Source organism: Rana temporaria, chromosome 3 (assembly GCF_905171775.1).
Source record: "Rana temporaria chromosome 3, aRanTem1.1, whole genome shotgun sequence".
Classification (NCBI taxonomy): domain Eukaryota; kingdom Metazoa; phylum Chordata; class Amphibia; order Anura; family Ranidae; genus Rana; species Rana temporaria.
The window spans coordinates 446763109-446781605 of NC_053491.1; the positions used below are offsets into that span (position 1 = coordinate 446763109).

Genomic DNA, 18497 nt, shown 5'->3' on the forward strand with positions numbered 1-18497 from the left:
GTCCCTCAGCGGCTGTCTCTGGTCCTCCCCGCAAGAACTCCACACATTCATGCGAGCTCACATGGTGTGGAGTCCTTGCGGGTGCGCTCCTGTGATACAGCCAACGGCCATAGCCGCTGCCTGTATTACGCGGCCCCGGCGCACCGCGTCATTGGTTGTGATTGACAGCAGCGTGAGCCAATGGCTGCGTTGCTTCAATCGACCAATGAGTGAGCCGGGAAGCCGGCCAAGATGCCAACGCGTTCACGGCGCAGGACTTTCGAGGGGGTCAGGTAACTAAACGGGGAATGGGGAGGTCGGTATTGTCGATGTTTTTCCACCTGAATGCATTCAGGTGAAAAAACTTTTACCTTTACAACCCCTTTAAGCTGAACCACAGCTAAAAAATATTTTTATAAAAATAAAACTGATCAGTAAAAATAAAACAAGCAGGTTTGCTGCAATACTTGCCTTCAATTGAGAGCTCTTCCCTGTAGATTTTCCTTTCCACATGCTCAGTCTTCCGGGTTGAATGATTGGCCGGTTTCACTCCAACCCACTTCCTCTGAGGCCAGGCTTTCATGGTGTCATCATATGGTGGGGGGTTTCCCGCATTATGACATCATCGGGTGGCACCTTAAGTTGTTTTTTGAGAACTTTTATGGATCATGCAGAATGGCCTTGGCATGGTGATGTGGACCTGTGCTTTTTAATATGTTTCCAGCTTCTCTCACATAAGCCACCTCCTATTCTTCATGCATTTTAGAAACAAAAACTTTTGATGCGGTTTTTAGTGCAGGAGTTTATTGGACAGCCGCGGCGTTTGAGCACGGCGCCCCCTACCAGGCATGCTGTTACATGTTAATTTTGTAAATATATGTATAGTTGATCTTGTAGGAAGTTGGGAAAAGCCTGTAGTATATAGGTTCTTCTGTACAGAGGTATAGTAGGGATAGAGAGGGGCACTATAATATGGTACCAGTTAGTAATAAGGCCACTGAAAATAGAACCTACTGTAATTACTGTATGCCAAAAGCTAACAACGCTGGGGCAGATGTATAACCACCGAAGGAATTGGCATATTGTTGCCCCAGGCAACCAGATATCTGCTTTTACTTTTAGACCCGCACTATGGAACTCAGCTGGAGCCTGGTTGCTATGGGCGATGCTATCATAGCAACCAGTCGCATTGGCTTTCATTTTATTTTTTTACATTTCTGACCTAATGGCAGGTGATTGCTGTAGGAAGTGCTTCTATAGCAACCAAATATTAGTGTGCATTTTTTTTTCTTGTGCTGAAATAGAGTGCGGTGGAGTCTTGTTGCCTTCAAGGGGTTGTAAACCCTCGCAGTTTTTCACCTCAATGCACCAGCCCCCCAGAGCCACTCTTTTACTTACCTGAGCCCAATCGTTCCATCAACAGGAAAGACCACAGCTGCTCCAGCCGGTGTCTTGGGTCCTCATTGGATAGATAGCAGCGCAGCCATTGGCTCCTGCTGCTGTCAATCAAATGCGATTGACGCAGGAGCCGAGTCCTGCTGTCTGTGTCAATAGATGCAGCAGCAGGACACGGGGAGCGCACCCGCACGAGTGCCCCGAGGGAGAGCGCTTCTCAGATGGGTCACTCGAGAAGAAGAGGAGCCAGGAGCGCCCCTGAGGGACCCCAGGAGAGGAGGATCGGGGCCACTCTGTGCAAAACCAACTGCACATAGGAGGGAAGTGACGTGTTTGTTTTTGTAAAATGAACAAAGAAAACCCCACAAGACTTTAGATATCCTTTTAAGCCCGGGACACACTGATAGTTCTTTAAAAAAAAAAAAAAGGCTGCTGTATTAACTATCCAACGTTGGTACAGTGACCCCCCCGTGTTCTGCAAGAGGGACGCCCCCTCCACCAGAACACTCCGGTCAGCGCTCTCAGCCATTGGCTGAAAACGCTTATCAGGAGCTGGTCGCCTGCAGATTTTCCAGCATGCTCACCTGACAGAAGCCGGCCAAATGGTTGGCTTCTGTCACGCCGGCTGACATACACATGGATCGAATGTCTCCCGACATTCGGCCCGGGTGTATGGGGCTTTAGACAGTATCTCCATGGCAACCTGGTAATTTTCCGTAAGAAAATTGAAAGCTGTAATCTGATTGGCTGCTATTGAAAAGCTAAATAGGAGCCGGAATTGCTGTTGCGATGGAAAAAGTTTTAAGTAGCAACCAGTCACAGGTTGTAAGAACAAACGATTTGTTATATTCGCCTGAATAACACACGGTCAGCGCCCATTCACACACCGGAACGTGAAAGGCGGAACAGAAAAGAGCGCATTCTGTGCCTTAAAAGACGTGCACAGGTGCCATAAGGCCCGATTCACACCTATGCCATTTTTAGTGCTTTTTTCATTTTGAAAATTTGTACTGCAGTCCATTTAACATGGTTTCCTATGGGACACGTTCTGTAGTGCAAATCTGCAAAATGCACTAAAAAGGCCATAGGTGTGAATCGGGCTTTAAAGTGGTTGTAAAGGCTGAAGTATTTTTACCTCCATGCATTCCATGCATGAAGGTAAAAAAAAACGTCAGTGTCCAGCTGCCCCCCTAATACTTAAGCCAGATCCAACGATGTGCATGAGAGTCCAGGCTCTGCCAGGTCTCTTCCTCCTGACTGGCTGAGATGCAGCATCAGGCGCCATTGGCTCCTCCTGCTGTCCATCATAGCCATTGAGACGGGGGGTGGGTCTGAGCAGCGCTCTCTGTGTTCTATGGACCACAGAGAGCCAGCTCAGAAGCAAGCACGCAAAAGTGCCCCCCCCATAGCACGGCGCTTACTATGGGGGCACTTGGCAAAGGGAGGGGCTAAGAGCTTTAGCGGCAGACCCAAGAAAAGGAGAATCTGGGCTGCTCTGTGCAAAACAATTACACAGAGCCGGTAAGTAGGACATGTTTGTTATTTAAACCAAAACATTTCTTTTAGGTCCCTTTCACCTAAAAAGTTGCACGATTTTGATGCGACTTGAAGCAATGCCTGTGTAATCTTGAGGTCTTTGGACCTCAAGTCGCATCAAAGTAGTGCAAGGACTACTTTGAAGTCCCACAGATATGAATGGTACTCATTGTAAATCATGGGGGTACGACGTTGCAGGACAAGTCGCACAAGTGTGAAAGGGGCCTTACGATCACTTTAGTGGCACCCCAAATGCATCTCTTCATTTGCTGCCACCAATTAGCATGATACTATTTTTTTTTGCGCGATTCAAATGAATGGGCTGTGAGAGAGACCGCGTGAGAAATGTTTGCTTTCCATTGTGATCTGGCCCTTAAAACGGAACTAAAACCATCAATTTTGAATGGTTTTCTATAACTGTTACTTTCAACACATGCCCCATTAAAAATGGCAACTGTCACAGTTGCTTGTCCTCCTTAAAGCAGTATTAAATTTTCCAGCACTGAGCTGTCGCCTCTCCCATCTTCAGATAACACTGCATGGGAGTCGCTCGGCACAGTGTCTTATTTGCACTAGAAAAAGTGGCTGATGTGGGCAATCTGGCCTTGGCAACTGATGGGTGAAAGCTGGGCAACTTCTGTGTTTTTTTTTTTTTTTTTTTATAATATATATATATATATATATATATATATATATATATATATATATATATATATATATATATATATATATAATATTTTTTTGCAGGAAATTGGCCAGTCTTCACCGCGCTGGTTGTGAAGCGTAGTCTTGACTCGCGTTGCAAAGGGGCAACCTAGAAGCCATCCCTTCACTTGTTATACATTAGCTCCACCGATCTTATTGGGCGCGCCGGTTTCTTTTACGAACCGGCCTGCCCACGATGTAGGCAGCCTAAAATCACCCCATACTAATCCATATTCATTTCCTCTCTTTGCAGTTTCCAGCATTATGTATAGAAATCGTGTGTAGTCCTAATAAACACTATATTCAGTAAGGTAAAGCGTGGAGATTGCCACATCTCAACTAAGAATTTCCGAAGATGCAGTTGAGTTTTTTTTTTTTTCAAAAATACAAGGGCTGCCATTGGGTTTGACTGACCTGCCTGCACCGTGCATGTCTTGCTGTACATATATCTGTATATATAGTAACCTCTCTTCTTCCCACATGTAGGTTTCTCAGTTTAGCTGAGCCCTGCTTTTGGGCTGTAACAGGATGTAAATAATTTGAATTAATATTTTTGCAGGCAAAGGGGGTGGGAATGGAAATCTGAAAAGAAGCAGCCCTTAGGCGATCTGTTTTATTTTTTATTTTTTTTAATATATGCAAAAGTGCGCGAGGCTGCACAAGCATATGTTGTTTTTTTTTTTTATTATTATTTTTGCTTTTGTTTGCATTTGCCAAATTTAGATTTTTTTTTTTTTCACTAGTGATCACATCCACCATTTTCACAGTAGTTGCTTAGAAAAAAAAAGGAAGATTCAACATATTTTAAACATGTATATTTTATAGGCCTTTCTGTTACATATGAAAATTTGCAGCAGTTGCTTGGTAATTTTGTGTAGTACTTGCTCACAAACACTAGATGTCGCTGTCAACGTGCTGCCTTGGAATAGCAACATGTGCAGGAAACGACAAGAGCAGGAGGGTGTAATACCTGACACTAACACTAGATGGTGCTGTGATGGCACGTGGATTATTTAGGACTGCTGAGAACCGTGTGCTGGGATTTGTAGTTCTGCAGAATGGGATTTGCCAGATACAATGCCGTCTTTTGGACTTCTTCAGATTGGTTGCTTTTTGGCTAACCCTTGCGTTCCTGGTTTATAAATGATTTGCATAGTGCCAGCTTCTGAATGTGAGCATGTGCTACACCCACAATTGATATGTCAAAGTTTTTTTTTTTTTTTTTTTCTGATGAAATTGCACAATTTTAATGGATGAAGTTACCTTTTTTTGTTTCAACCAGTCCTATAAAATGTAATGTTGATGAAGGAAAAAAAGTGATTCTTCCCTTGTTGGCAATAAAATAGACAATTTCACAGACAGACTGGTACATTTTTGGAATGACTCATTAGAGAGGGAGGATTGCACATTTTATTCTTTTTATGCTTCTGTTTTTCTACTTCCCCCCCCCCCCCCCCTCGGCCAGTGGGTGGTGTTTTTTTTTTTTTTTTTGCTTTTATATAAGTTTATTTTTTAATTGTAGAAAAAAAAATTAGCCCACTTGTTCCTTTTTGGTCATAAAGGACTTTTCACTAATTGCGCACTTTTGGTAAGTGCAAATGTTTGAGATAAGCGCCACATCCCTATTTCCCCATCCCACTGCGCAGTGGGCGGGGGGGGGGGGGGGGGGGGGTTCAGTGGTTTCCAAAATGCTCCCTTTCCATGTCTCCTTCCTCTCTGCTCTTTTAAGTGCCAAGATATCGCTGTGTGTTCCCTTAACTGTGAGACAGAAGAATTGCACATAATGGAGTAAAAATTCCGAAAACAGATATTAATAAACATTTTTAACAAAACTGAAAAACTGTGTGTGTTTTTTTTTTTTTAAACTTTTGGGTATTTCTTTACTTTTTGTGCCAACATTAGTATGCATTGATATCAATCGATCGCCAACATTTGTATGCATTGATATCAATTGATCGCCAACATTTGTATGCATTGATATCAATTGATCGCCAACATTTGTATGCATTGATATCAATTGATCGCCAACATTTGTATGCATTGATACCAATCAATTGATCGCCAACATTTGTATGCATTGATACCAATCAATTGATCGCCAACATTTGTATGCATTGATATCAATTGATCGCCAACATTTGTATGCATTGATACCAATCAATTGATCGCCAACATTTGTATGCATTGATGCCAATCAATTGATCGGCAACATTAGTATGCATTGATGCCAATCAATTGATCGCCAACATTTGTATGCATTGATGCCAATCAATTGATCGCCAACATTTGTATGCATTGATGCCAATCAATTGATCGCCAACATTTGTATGCATTGATACCAATCAATCGATTGGTACCAATGCATACAAATGTTGGCAATCAATTGATCGCCAACATTGTGTGTAGCAGTAAGATTTGCGTCATTCGTACAATACGGCACCACCTGAATGACGCACCACTGTTCACATTCCATGCAGTCTGCTTTACCCGCACATGCTCAATGGACTCTTTGATCACAACGACACCCACCTTGGATTAGACATGCTATGCCACTGCTTCACGAGACTAGACCCAACCAGGGGTTGAACGCTCTTATATCGATCAAAGCCTTTCATGCTGTACCCCTGGCCTTGCACTGATCACCTGCACCCTGCCAGTGTGAGCAAAGCCGGTCATCCAGGGCTGGAAACGGTGTTGCCAACCGTCCGTATTTTTACGGACAGTTCGTAAAAACGGGCACCCTTTTCCCCTGTTCGTAAATGTCCGTGGTTGTGGGAATGTGTCAGTAAAAATAGCCGAGATTGGTTCGGCTTGGAACTGTGCATGGAGATTGGAGGCAGGGGTTGATGGTGGCTGCGGTGGCACCACAGAGGGGGGGTGGAGGCAGGGGGTGTTGGTGGCACCGCAGAGGGGGATGGTGGCACAGCAGAGGGTGGGGGGTGGAGACGGGTTGTTGGTGGCACCTCAGAGGGGGATGGAGGCAGGGGGCCTGGGGGAGATTGTAGGCAGAGGGAGTTTGGAGGCAGGGGGAGATTGTGGCACAGCAGAGGGGGGGTAAAGTCAGGCTGTGTTGGTGGCAGAGGGGGATGGAGGCAGGGGGTGATGTGACTAAATAATTTGCCCTTATTATATCGAAAATAACAAAAATGTGTTTTTTTACCTTATCTACCTTAAATCACATTTCTATTTGCCTAGTGTACTTGTTTGTAGCCTAAATACTGAAATTTGCACCTAAAAATTTAATTTAGTAACTTTTGTGAAATGCCAGTAAAAATGTGGCTGCGCCAGTAAATTTTGGGTGTCGTGCCAGTAAATTTCAATCTGGTAGGTTGGCAACACTGACCGGAACATAAATGGGAGTCTACCACATCAAGGCTGGGTGAGTGGACCCTGCGGGTCCTTGATCTTTTCAATGGCTTTATGATCTGTGCCTTTAGACCGGTGGTCTCCAAACTGCGGACTGGGGGCCAGATGTGGCCCTCTGCTTGCCTTTATTTGGCCCTTGGGACACTCACCAACGATGGAGCACTGTTCCACCTACTAGCACCATCAATGACGCACTTTTCTTCTCGTTGATATCAACAATGGGGCACTATTCCTGCCATTTAAAACAAATGGTGGGCCACTGATGCCGGGACATTTTTTACTTCCACTGGCCACCCTCTGGCCCACCAACTGGCCCTTTGCCTAGTAAGTTTGGAGAACCCTGCTTTAGACCAGTGGTCATCAACCCTGTCCTCAGGGCCCACTAACAGGCCAGGTTTTATGTATTAGGCTGGGTTCACACTACGGTTTTCCCGTCCGTCAGCCGCATACGATTTATATGAAAAAACGTATGCGGCTGAAACGGACGGGAACGTATGGAACCGCACATATGTACGTTTTCCATTGACATTAATGTTAAAGGAAAACGTATGCGTTTGCCATACTGTTTTAAAAACGACCGCAAAACCGTGGTTGAACACGGTTTTGCGTACGTTTTAAAAAACGTTTTGCCAGCAAATCGTACGCACCCGGATGCATCTGGGTGCATACGATTTGCAATGCATTCTCTATCTATACGTTTTCCCGTCCGGGCCCGTACGTTTTCGATACTGAAATCGTATGCGGCTGACGGACGGGAAAACCGTAGTGTGAACCCAGCCTTACCTTGGGGAGATGCAGACTAGAATACTGCAATCACTGAGCAGCAAATGATATCACCTGTGATGTATTTCAGTTATCTTGCAAACCTGGCCTGTTAGTGGGCCCTGAGGACAGGGGTTGATGAGCACTGCATTAGACCATCTTTGATAAAGTGCTACACTTTGATCAAATATAGCAACACTGAGAACTGTGTTCAATACATTTGCAGGGCTGTCACCCAATCAGTCCGACCAATACTTGCCTTACTAATCTGACTCCATTTAGTGGAACTTATGACCGCGGATACAACAATCAGAAAAACTGGCTGTTCTAGGTCATTGACATAGGATGTACTCTGGACTTTTTTTCCTTCTATGTGAGTCCAGGAGCCATACACACACACACACACACGTTCTACACCTGTGATCTATAAACGTATCTTCGGTAAAAACCATTTGAACCCTGGACTTAAAGTGTAAGTAACCCCCCCCCCCCCCTGTCATTTTCAGCCAAGGAAGCTGCCATCTTTGCCTCTGTTCAACCCTTTTAATGCCTAAGCCTATTTCTGACATTTGTTGCTTACAAGTTAAAAATCCGTATTTTGTGAGTGAGTAACTTGTATAGCACTACAAATGCGAACTAAATCGCCTCAAGGCGCTGTATCCAATGTGGTCGTCCAGCCATGCTTCAGAATAGATGGGTCTTAAGACTTTTTCTGAAGGCCCGATTGGTTTTCCTCCATCCGAATGTCTGAGGGTAGAGCGTTTTATAACCGAGGTTCTTGGACAGCGAATCTTCGTTCTCCTTTCGTTTTTGTAGTGAGATTTGGGGATGTGGAGGAGGTTCTGATTAGTTGATTGGAGGACCCGACTTGGGGTGTAGTGTTTTATTTTCTCACATAAGTATTGCAGCGCGTTTCCTTGCGTGCATTTGTGGGTGAGGCAGAGGGTCTTGAATGTCACCCGATCCTTTACGGCTTTGCTGGAAAATTACGTAGAATCCCCAAACATTTATTTTTATATATATATAGAATCTAGAAAATGAAATGGCGATCGTTGCAAAAGTTTGTCGCACTATTTGCGCAGTGATCTTTCAAACCCCTTTAAAAAAAATAAAATAAAAAAATAACTCATGGATAAAAAAAAACGAAGCGGTAAAGTTAGCCCAATTTTTTTGTATAATGTGAAAGATGATGATACGCCAAGTAAATGGATACCTAACAGTTTGAAATTGCGCACATTCTTGGAATGGCGACAAACTACGAAACCTAAAAATCTCCATAGGCGACGGCGCTTTAAAAAAATAAACGGGAGGCAGGGGCAGGGGGCACTTAAAAAATAAATCTTATTTTTTTACATTGTCACTTTAAAACGGGGATCCTCAAACTACGGCCCTCCAGCTATACATCCCATAAGGCATTGCAACACACTTGCATTCATAGGCATGATGGGAATTGTAGTTTCTGAACAACTGGAGGGCCGTGGTTTGAAGACCCAGGCTTTAAAAAAAAAAATAAAAAAAAAAAGTATCACTTTTATTGCTGTCAGAAGGAACGTAAACATCCCTTGTGACAGTAATAGGCGGTGACAGGTACTCTTTATGGAGGGATTGGGTGTCTTAAAGCCGTCCTTTGCACTTTCACCAAAAAACGGCGATTCTGAATATTTGCGTGTTTTTTTTTAATAAAAATAAATAAATTGACAGCTGAGTAAAACCAGAAGTGACGTCGCTTCAGCGCTTACACTAAGGAGACGCAATCTAAGCCGTTTCTGGCTTCCTTCCAGTCTCACTCTATCCGGCGAAAGTTCTGGATTGTGGATCGGGCCTCCTGGTGGGACGGGAGGTCCGGGTAAAGGGGGGGGGGGTTCCCGCTTGTTCCTCTGGGATAACAGCCGAGCAGCTTTTAGCAGCATCAGTTTTTATCCCTAAAGAGCTAACCATCGGCTGTTTATAAAAAAAAAAACGGTACCGCTATAGCCCATTAAAGTCAAGGCCGCATATGTGCGTACGGTCGGCAGGAAGGAGTTAATCTACAACTGCCATGATTCTGCACATGTGATCAGTTATGACACCAGTCATTGGATGGTTTGGTTGAGAGCACGTTACATTCCGCTTTATGTGGTTCATCACAGCACCTTTCAGACCACCGCTAAAGCCAACGAATGAACGGTGAATAGGGTATGAATGAAGCAGCTGCACTATTGTAGACAACATTGTCTGTGTGTTTTTTTTTATATATATATATATATATATAAAATCTCTGTTGTTTGGGTGGTGAAATTTTTTTTAAATCCATTTTTTTTTGTACTACCATGAATTTTGTATTAAAGATCCCTTCATAGGCTGCCTAGTCCGTGGTAATTTCTTTTAGGTGGGGGTCTATCCACACCTTCCTAATTAAGTGGCCGGTGAGCGTATCTAAAGCCTTAGGGCCAGATCCTCAAACAAATTACGCCGGTGTATCTATGGATACGCAGCGTAATTTCAAAGTTCCCGCGTCGTATCTCTGTTTTGTATCCACAAAACAAGATACGACGGAATCTGGGCTCGATCCGACAGGCGTACGTCTTAGTACGGCGTCGGATCGTAGGTGCATATTTACGCTGGCCGCTAGGTGGCGTTTCCGTCGAATTCCGCGTTGAGTATGCAAATTAGCTAGATACGGCGATCCACGGACGTACGTCCGGCGCATTTTTTTTACGTCGTTTGCATTCGGCTGTTTCCTGCGTATAGTTACCCTTGCTATATGAGGCGTATCCTATGTTAAGTATGGCAGTCGTTCCCGCGTCAAATTTTGAAAATGTTACGTCGTTTGCGAATAGGGATTTGCATAGAATGACGTCACCGTCGTAAGCATTGGCTTGTTCTGGTTTAATTTCAAACATGCGCACTGGGATACCTCCACGGACGGCGCATGCATCGTTAAAAACAACGTAATTTATGTCGGGTCACGTCGTATTAACATAAAACACGCCCCCATCACATAGATTTGAATTGCGCGCCCTTACGCCGGGAGAATTACGCTACGCCGCTGTAACTTTAGAGGCAAATGCTTTGTGAATACAGCATTTGCCTCCCAAAGTTGCAGCAGCGTAGCGTTACTAGGATACGTTACGCCTGCCTAAAAATACGATCCGCTACGTGGAGCTGGCCCAAAACCTTTTTATTTGTGAATAGCATAGAGCAGTGATCGTGAACCTTGACACCCCAGATGTTTTGGATCTACATTTCCCATGATGCTCATGCAATCTACGGTGTAGGCGAACATCATGGGAAATTTTGTTCCAAAACATCTGGCGTGCCAAGGTTCACCATCACGGGTATAGGGAATGGTGGAACTCCCTTTTCTTTATTTTTAACTCTTTAATTATAGATCAAGGAATTTTACAAAACCACTTGCACAAACCATAATCTGGTATAAAAAAACTGATATAAAGGCACATCACGGCATAGTTGGTACATAATAACCACAAACAGAATAACCGTAAACTTTGAACCATTTTATATAATTCCGGATGAGCGACCTCTGATTTTGGCAAATTCCATGAACAATTTTGTGTTTTCTCAGGTACCCAAGGGGGGGGGGGGGGGGGGCCTAAATAACCGAACCCATAAAAAAGAAAGCTCAGAAAAGGTTAACGAAAGCAGGGAAAAACGGATAAGAGAGCAAAAGGGGGGGGGGGGTGTTTAGGTAGGCCTTCTTGTCCAGATCACTCCCCAGGATGCTCCAGGGGCTGAGACCAGTAGTGTCTGGTCTCTCTAGACAAAAATTAGTCCAGATCTTATTTTTTTTTTTGTCTGTGACTCCGTAGGGAGATTTTCCTTCACTTACAGTCCTAAAGAAACAGGAAGCAAGACAAAATCTCTCATTAAAGTGGAAGTAAACCCTCCTATTGTTTTTAGCCAAGGAAGCTGCCATCTTGGCCTCTGTTTAATCAGCAACTGCCATGATGCTTGCACATGTGATCAGTTATGAAACCAGCCATTGGATGGTTTGACAGTTTGGTTGAGAGCACAAGCAAATGTGACACCTAGCATTTCGGCATTCCGGGAATGTTAACTGTTTTTTTAAACTATCAAATAGATGGGTTTACTTCTGCTTTGAGTGAACATCATCCATCTGAGGCTCTATGAACACTGGGCTTAAAAAAAAAAAAAAATGCTGGTTCCCTTGCGAGGAAAAAAAAATTGCTCATATAGAGTGTTTTTGTACATAGTTTAGCGTATTTTCTGCTAGAAAGCTATAATCAGAAATGCAAACCAGGGAGGAAAAGGGAGTTCCACCATTCCCTGATTATAGCTAGAAAGCTATAATCAGAAATGCAAACCATAGCCCCCCTGTCTCTAAACATTGACCTGCTACTACAGACAAAACACATGTAGAAGCAGCGATTTTTATCCAGTGTGCATGGAGCCTAGGCCAGTCTCACCCCCTCCCCCACCTTGTGCCGCAAGACTTTTCAATAAAGGGCATTGCAGCAGACACGCTTCCTGCCTGCAGACATCCAGTCCTTCCATAAGACCACTAACTGTCCTAGCAAGGCCTGCTAGGCCTCAGGAGGCAGTGTTCTACTACTGTGTCCCATGTGGTGCACACAACTTTAATAAAGCCAGTTTTATCTGGATGGGAAAGAATTGGGCCCCTGGGCAATAGGAGATTATGGGGCCACACAGTACACACACATACAGTATACATACATACACACATACTGAAAGGTACTGGAGAGGGGGGCAGCTATAATCCTAGGATTTAAAAAAAAAACAGATTTTTACATACTGTCCCTGGTTTTACTGAGGCTGGCAACCCTGATGGGGCCCCCTAGTGGCATGGGGCCCTCGGGCAGTGCCCGAATGGTCAGTCCACCCCTGCTAACGGTATACTATAAGCTGTGTTGCTTTCTGTGCAAATGTAGTGGTATTTCTCTGTGAGTACTGACTGACCTTGTATTGGGCAATAGTGTGTGTTGTAATATTCATTTTTACAGGAGCAGTAAGGTGGATGAGATCAGACTAGTGTCTGTACGGTGTGATTTGGAGCGCACACAGGTAACGCACATCTCGTTGGCGGTCTTATTCACATTTAGGTAAAGCTATATGCATTGGTGTAGGTAGGCATAATGTCTGCTCAATGTCAATCACTGAAGAGTGGGTGTTACTGCAGTGAAGTGCTGGCTCACTTGAACCCCCCCCCTCCCCCGACTAATGTAGACTAGAGTAAAATGTCAATACCAAGGTTGATCTTGTGACATATTTGTATTACAGTTTTAACTTAGAAAACGTACTTAAACCTAAAATGTAGTAATAAAGCTAAAGTCCTAATCGGTGGTCTCCAAATTGCATCCTTTGGGCTGGAAGTGACCCTTTACTTCTTTGCCTGACCCCTTAGGGCTCTAGTTCTCTCTCTGACACCAACAATGGGGCACTAGTCATTCCACTGACACCAATGAATGGGACACTATTCCTTCCCCTCACACCAAAGATGGAGCGCTCTTCCTCCCACGGACACCAAGGATGGGGAACTATTCTTCCCATGGACACAAAAGATGGAGTGCTCTTGCTCCCACGGACACCAAAGATGGGGCACAATTACTCCCACAGGCACCAAAAATGAGACACGGTTCCTCCCACGGACACCAAAGAGGGGAAACTATTCCTTCCACTAATACCAATAACTTCAACTGGCCACATGCGTTATATAATTATTTTTCCCCCGCTGACCACCAAGTCTGAGGCATTTTTTTTACTCCCACTGGTCACAGTCCGGCCCTCCTAAAGTCTTAAAAAACAGTAAACTGGCCCTTTGCTTAGAAAGTTTGGAGACCCCTGGTCTAAATACATTCATCATATGTATTCTTCCTTGAATCTTGGTGTTTTGTGTATTTCTTCCAGACCTGTACAGTAATCCAGTGTAAGACCCCTTTCACACTAGGCGGACTCCGTCTCAGCGGGAGATCTCTCTGTTGATCTCCGCTGAGCCGGCGGATGACAAGTCTCTCTCTGCTCACTAAGTGGGCATGTCCGTTTTCATCAGATCTCATCCGATATGGACGGATGGGGGCGTATCGCCGTCCGTCTGATTTTGGCAGATCGGATTGGATGTCAGCGGACATGTCTCCGCCGACATCCCATGTTCAATAGGCATGCATGGATCGGTCGTTCAGGTCCGCCGTCAAAACCGACAGGCGGACTTGAACGGTCCGACCGTGTGAAAGGGGCCTAAGACTGTTTCTGTGCAGGAGCTTCCTGTAATAAACACCAGTCACGGCTGCTCTGTCTTTGTGCCAGGGCGACTGGCCTTGTATCGTATAGGTAAGTATTGTTTACCTGAATTACACTTTTAGACCCCTTTCACACTGGGGTGGTTTTCAGGTGCTTTAGCGCTGGAAATAGCCTCCACTAAGGCGCCTGAAAACCACCTCCCATTCATTCCGGTTGGTGCTTTTTGTGAAAGCAGTCTTAAAGCAGTGGTTCACCCTTAAAAACAAGTTTCTACCATTAAATCCAGCATACTAGTGTGAGCTACAGTATGCCTTTATTTTTATTTTTTTGCGCCATACTCACAGTTTATTCCCGTAGTTAAGTTTCAGACTCCCCCCGGGGAATGGGCGTTCCTATGCAGAGGGGAACATGATTGACGGCCGGCTATGGCGCGTCAAGCTTCCCGAAAATAGCCGGAGTAGGACTCGGCTCTTCACGGCGTCTGCGCACAGACTAGGAGCTGACTGCGCAGGCGCCGTGAAAAGCCAAGTCCTATTTCGGCTATTTTCGGGAAGCGTGACGCGCCATAGCCGGCCGTCAATCATGTTCCCCTCTGCCTAGGAACGCCTACTCCTCGCGGGGAGTCTGAAACTTAACTACGGGATTAAACTGTGAGTACGGCGCAAAAAATAAAGCTTGCGCTAGTATGTTGGATGACATGGTAGAAATTTTTTTTTTTTTTTTTTAGGGTGAACCCCCGCTTTAAAGTAAAGCTTTCAGAAGGGTGGAGCTGCGGTGGCTCAACGCGATTGGCACTGCGCTGACAAGCCATTCACCTCTGCAGCTAGGGGTTTGGATCCCGGTCTCGGCTACATGTGAATTGAGTTTGGTGGTCTCAGCCCGACTCCCGGTGGGTGTGCTATGCGAGGTAAGCCTGCGCTTAGTACGCCCACCCCCCTCCCACAAAAACCACCACACTAACACGCACTCGAAATTGGGTTAACATCACGCACTTTGACCACGCGGTCTCTAAAAAGAGAGGCGAAGGACTAACGGGGCTGGCTGAGCGGGCTAGATCCTCTCACTCCCTTATAGGGAGTCCCTCTGCCCCGTTGGGCTTCAAAGCGGAGCAGGTAGGGCAGGCTGTGTGGGAGGACCCCCTCACACACCTGCCATTGCCACCCGGGGCATGGAGAAAGGTGGCAGATTGCCTCTGGGGGAGGCCTGGCTACTCCCAAATCCTGCAGTCCGGCTCCTCTCTCGAGTACACGCACAAAATACACTTAAAAGAAGAAGAAAAAAAAAAAAAAAAGCTTTCAGAAGGGAAGGATGGCTTCTGGAACTTGCTCAGGGGCTGTCATTGTTATCCTTCCTTTAATACACAGATACTAATTGGGCTTCAACAAGTATATACAGTGGAACCTCGGATTGCAAGTAACACAGTTATCGAGCGTTTCGCAATGCGAGCACTGTATTTTTAAATATCCTAACTCTGTTTGCGAATGTTGTCTCACAAAACAAGCAGGATTCAGGCCAAAACAGTGTGTAGTACCACGTTTGACCTGAGGGGGGGGGGGGGGGGGGCCAGAGCCAAACAGCGGCGTTCGGAAATGCAGGGAAAGGCCTGAGGACAGCTCGGAAACTGAGTCTTTCCGAGGTCAGCCGAACTGTCCTCAGCCTTTCCGAGACGCTTCAGCCCCCCCACCACATCTGGCCGCATGCGGCATTGCATGCCATTGAAGTCAATGGAAACGAAAATAATTTGTTCCGCATTGACTTCAATGGGGAAACTCGCTTTGATATGCGAGTACTTTGGATTATGAGCATGCTCCTGGAACGGACTATGCTCGTAATTTGAGGTTCCACTGTACGTCCTTGTTCTTTTAAGTTTCGGAAAGTAATCTGCTGGTGTTAATGATGTTATTTCCAAGATGGCAGCTCTCTCCTTTTTTCTTTCTTTTGTCGACGCCATTGAAGTTTTCTTAGTGTATAAAATGCACACACAAAGGGCTAGATTCAGAAAGAATATACGTCGGCGTATCTATTGATACGCCGCGTAAATTCAAAGCTGCGCCGGCGTATCTTCTTTCTGTATTCAGAAAGCAAGATACGCCGAAATTAGGCTAAGATCCGACTGGCGTAAGTCTCTTACGCCGTCGTATCTTAGTTGCATATTTACGCTGGCCGCTAGGAATATGCTAATTAGGTAGATACGCCAATTCAGAAACGTACGTACGTCCGCCCGGCGCATTTTTTACGTAGTTTACGTTAGGCTTTTTTTGGCGCAAAGTTACCCCTGCTATATGAGGTGTATCCTTTGTCAAGTATGGACGTCGGGCCAGCGTCGAATTTTCCATCGATTACGTCGTTTGCGAATAGGGCTGTACGTAAGTTACATTCACGTCTAAAGCATTGACGATTTGCGGCGTAATTTCAAGCATGCGCACTAGGATTCTTTCACGCACTATTGGAAAAAAAAACTTCAAATACGTGTGGTCATAAGTAATTTGGATAAAACACGCCCACATCATCCACATTTGAATTAGGCGGGCTTACACCGGACCACATACGCTACGCCGTCGTAACTTAGGGCGCAAGTTCTTTATGAATACGGGACTTGCGCCCTAAGTTACGGCGACGTAACGTATCCGAAATACGTTACGCCCGCAGAAAATTACGCCGGGCTATCTGAATCTAGCCCATTATATTATGGGAAGATTGTTGCGGACATGAATGGTCTGCCCACACACGGTCTTGTTAATATGTTATTCATATCTAAGTGGTTTCCTTTGTGGGTATAAAACTCTCCACTCTTCTGGGAAGACATTTCACAAGACTTTGCGCTGTGGCTGTAGGCATTTGTGTTCATTCAGCCAAAAAAAGATTTTTGAGGTGAGGAAATTATTTTGGACAAGAAGACCTTAACCTCAGTGGGGTTAAGGTCAGGGCTGGTGTAGGCTGCTCTAGTTCCTTCACCCTACACTTGAGAAACCATCTGTTTGTGTCTGTATGGGGGAGGGGGTGTAAATGCCAAAAATGGCCTGAAAATGCAGTTGTCTAATGCAGGGATCCTCAAACTACGGCCCTCCAGCTGTTGCGGAACTACACATCCCATGAGGCATTGTAACACACTGACATTCACAGACATGACTAGGCATGATGGGAATTGTAGTTCCTGAACTGGAGGGCCGTAGTTTGAAGACCCATGGGACTCTAATGTCTTGGTCTGGTTTAGCATTAGCAGTACCCCTTACTCAAAACAGCTGACCTTAATCAGCTGGAGGGATGTCTGTATACTTTTTGACTATATAAGGAGGTGTGATGGTCAAGTGTCCACAAACCTTTGGCCATAAAGTGTACATTTGTTTCTTAACCACTTCAATACAGGGCACTTTTACTTGCTTCCTGCCCAGGGCAATTTTTCAGCGCCATTGCACTTTGAATGACAACTGCACGGTCCTGCAACACTGTACCCAAACAACTTTTTTTTTTATCATTCCCCTCTCCTTGCGCCTTGTCCGCGCAAGTAAAGGGAAAAGCCGACAAATGGCACTTCCTGATTACCATGTGATTGGACACAGCTGATCACATAATAAAGAGCCTTACGTCATAGGCACTCTACCGGGATCAGCGATGCGGTGTGTCAGAGCAACACACCACATTACTGATCGCCACACTGTGCGCCCGAGTGGCTTATTCTGCTGGACGCCAGGATAACATAACCACGTTGCTATATGGCAGGCAGAAGTGGAATCATATGCAGAAAAATAAAAATGGGTGAAGAGGTAGATTTTTTTTTTTTTTTTTTTTTATGTAGACGAGACATTCCGTCTCTTCTGCCTGAGGCTGCATTCACACCTGAGCGTAGGTCGTTCGGTCATTTTTTTCCGGCGTTTTTTTCACGCATATTCATGCTTATTTGCGCGTTTGCATACAGCGTCGTCCGACATTTTTTATTTTAGCCAATAGGAAAAATGATCATCTTTTCATCACTTGTTGCTATGTTGGTAGATTTTTTTTTATCTTATCTGCCTGGGTGAAATGTTCTATTGATTAAAGCAACAAAACGCCCTAGCAAACGCTAGTCGCTTGAATCGAGCGTTTCCATTACTTTCTATGGGAAATAGAAACACTCAATTCGCGCAATTCCAGAACTTGTTTGAGCTTCAGGCGTTTTGGAGTGGAGATGTGAACCATCTCCATAGGGAATAATGTATTTTTTCCCCTCTAGCGTTTTTGAGCGTCGCGCTTCAGGCGACAAAACGCTCAGGTGTGAATGCAGCCTGAAAGTTACTTACCTGCCTATCCGCCCCTGTATAGTGAGCTGCAGAACTTTAAAAATGCTGCAGTTGATGGAACACATGCACAGGAGTGACATCACCTTAAACCCAGCCAATGACAGCAGTCGGCAAATCGAGACCCAGAAGCTAGCCAGCCAAAGCCGTCATCAGCCGACGGGGAGCTTCAGTACATTGCATCGATGGACTGAAGACGCATGTAGCTCAACTTTAGGGAAAGACATCGGTCTGGTGCTCTCTGTATTGCAGTGTTTCTCAATT

General features: G+C 45.1%; 1 protein-coding gene across 6 annotated transcripts in view; it reads left to right on the plus strand.

Annotated features, from left to right (window-relative positions):
• Positions 1–5006, plus strand: part of NACC1 (nucleus accumbens associated 1) — a 62732-nt gene extending 57726 nt beyond the window's left edge. For all 6 annotated transcript variants that reach the window (XR_005748082.1, XR_005748084.1, XM_040346571.1 and 3 more), the window contains exon 8: positions 3869–5006. Coding sequence is in view for 4 of the 6 variants with exons in the window: in XM_040346571.1 (XP_040202505.1) it covers positions 3869–3900 (32 nt within the window). In the remaining 2 variants the exon portion in view is untranslated. The remainder of the gene's footprint in view (positions 1–3868) is intronic.
• Positions 5007–18497: the final 13491 nt, after the last annotated feature.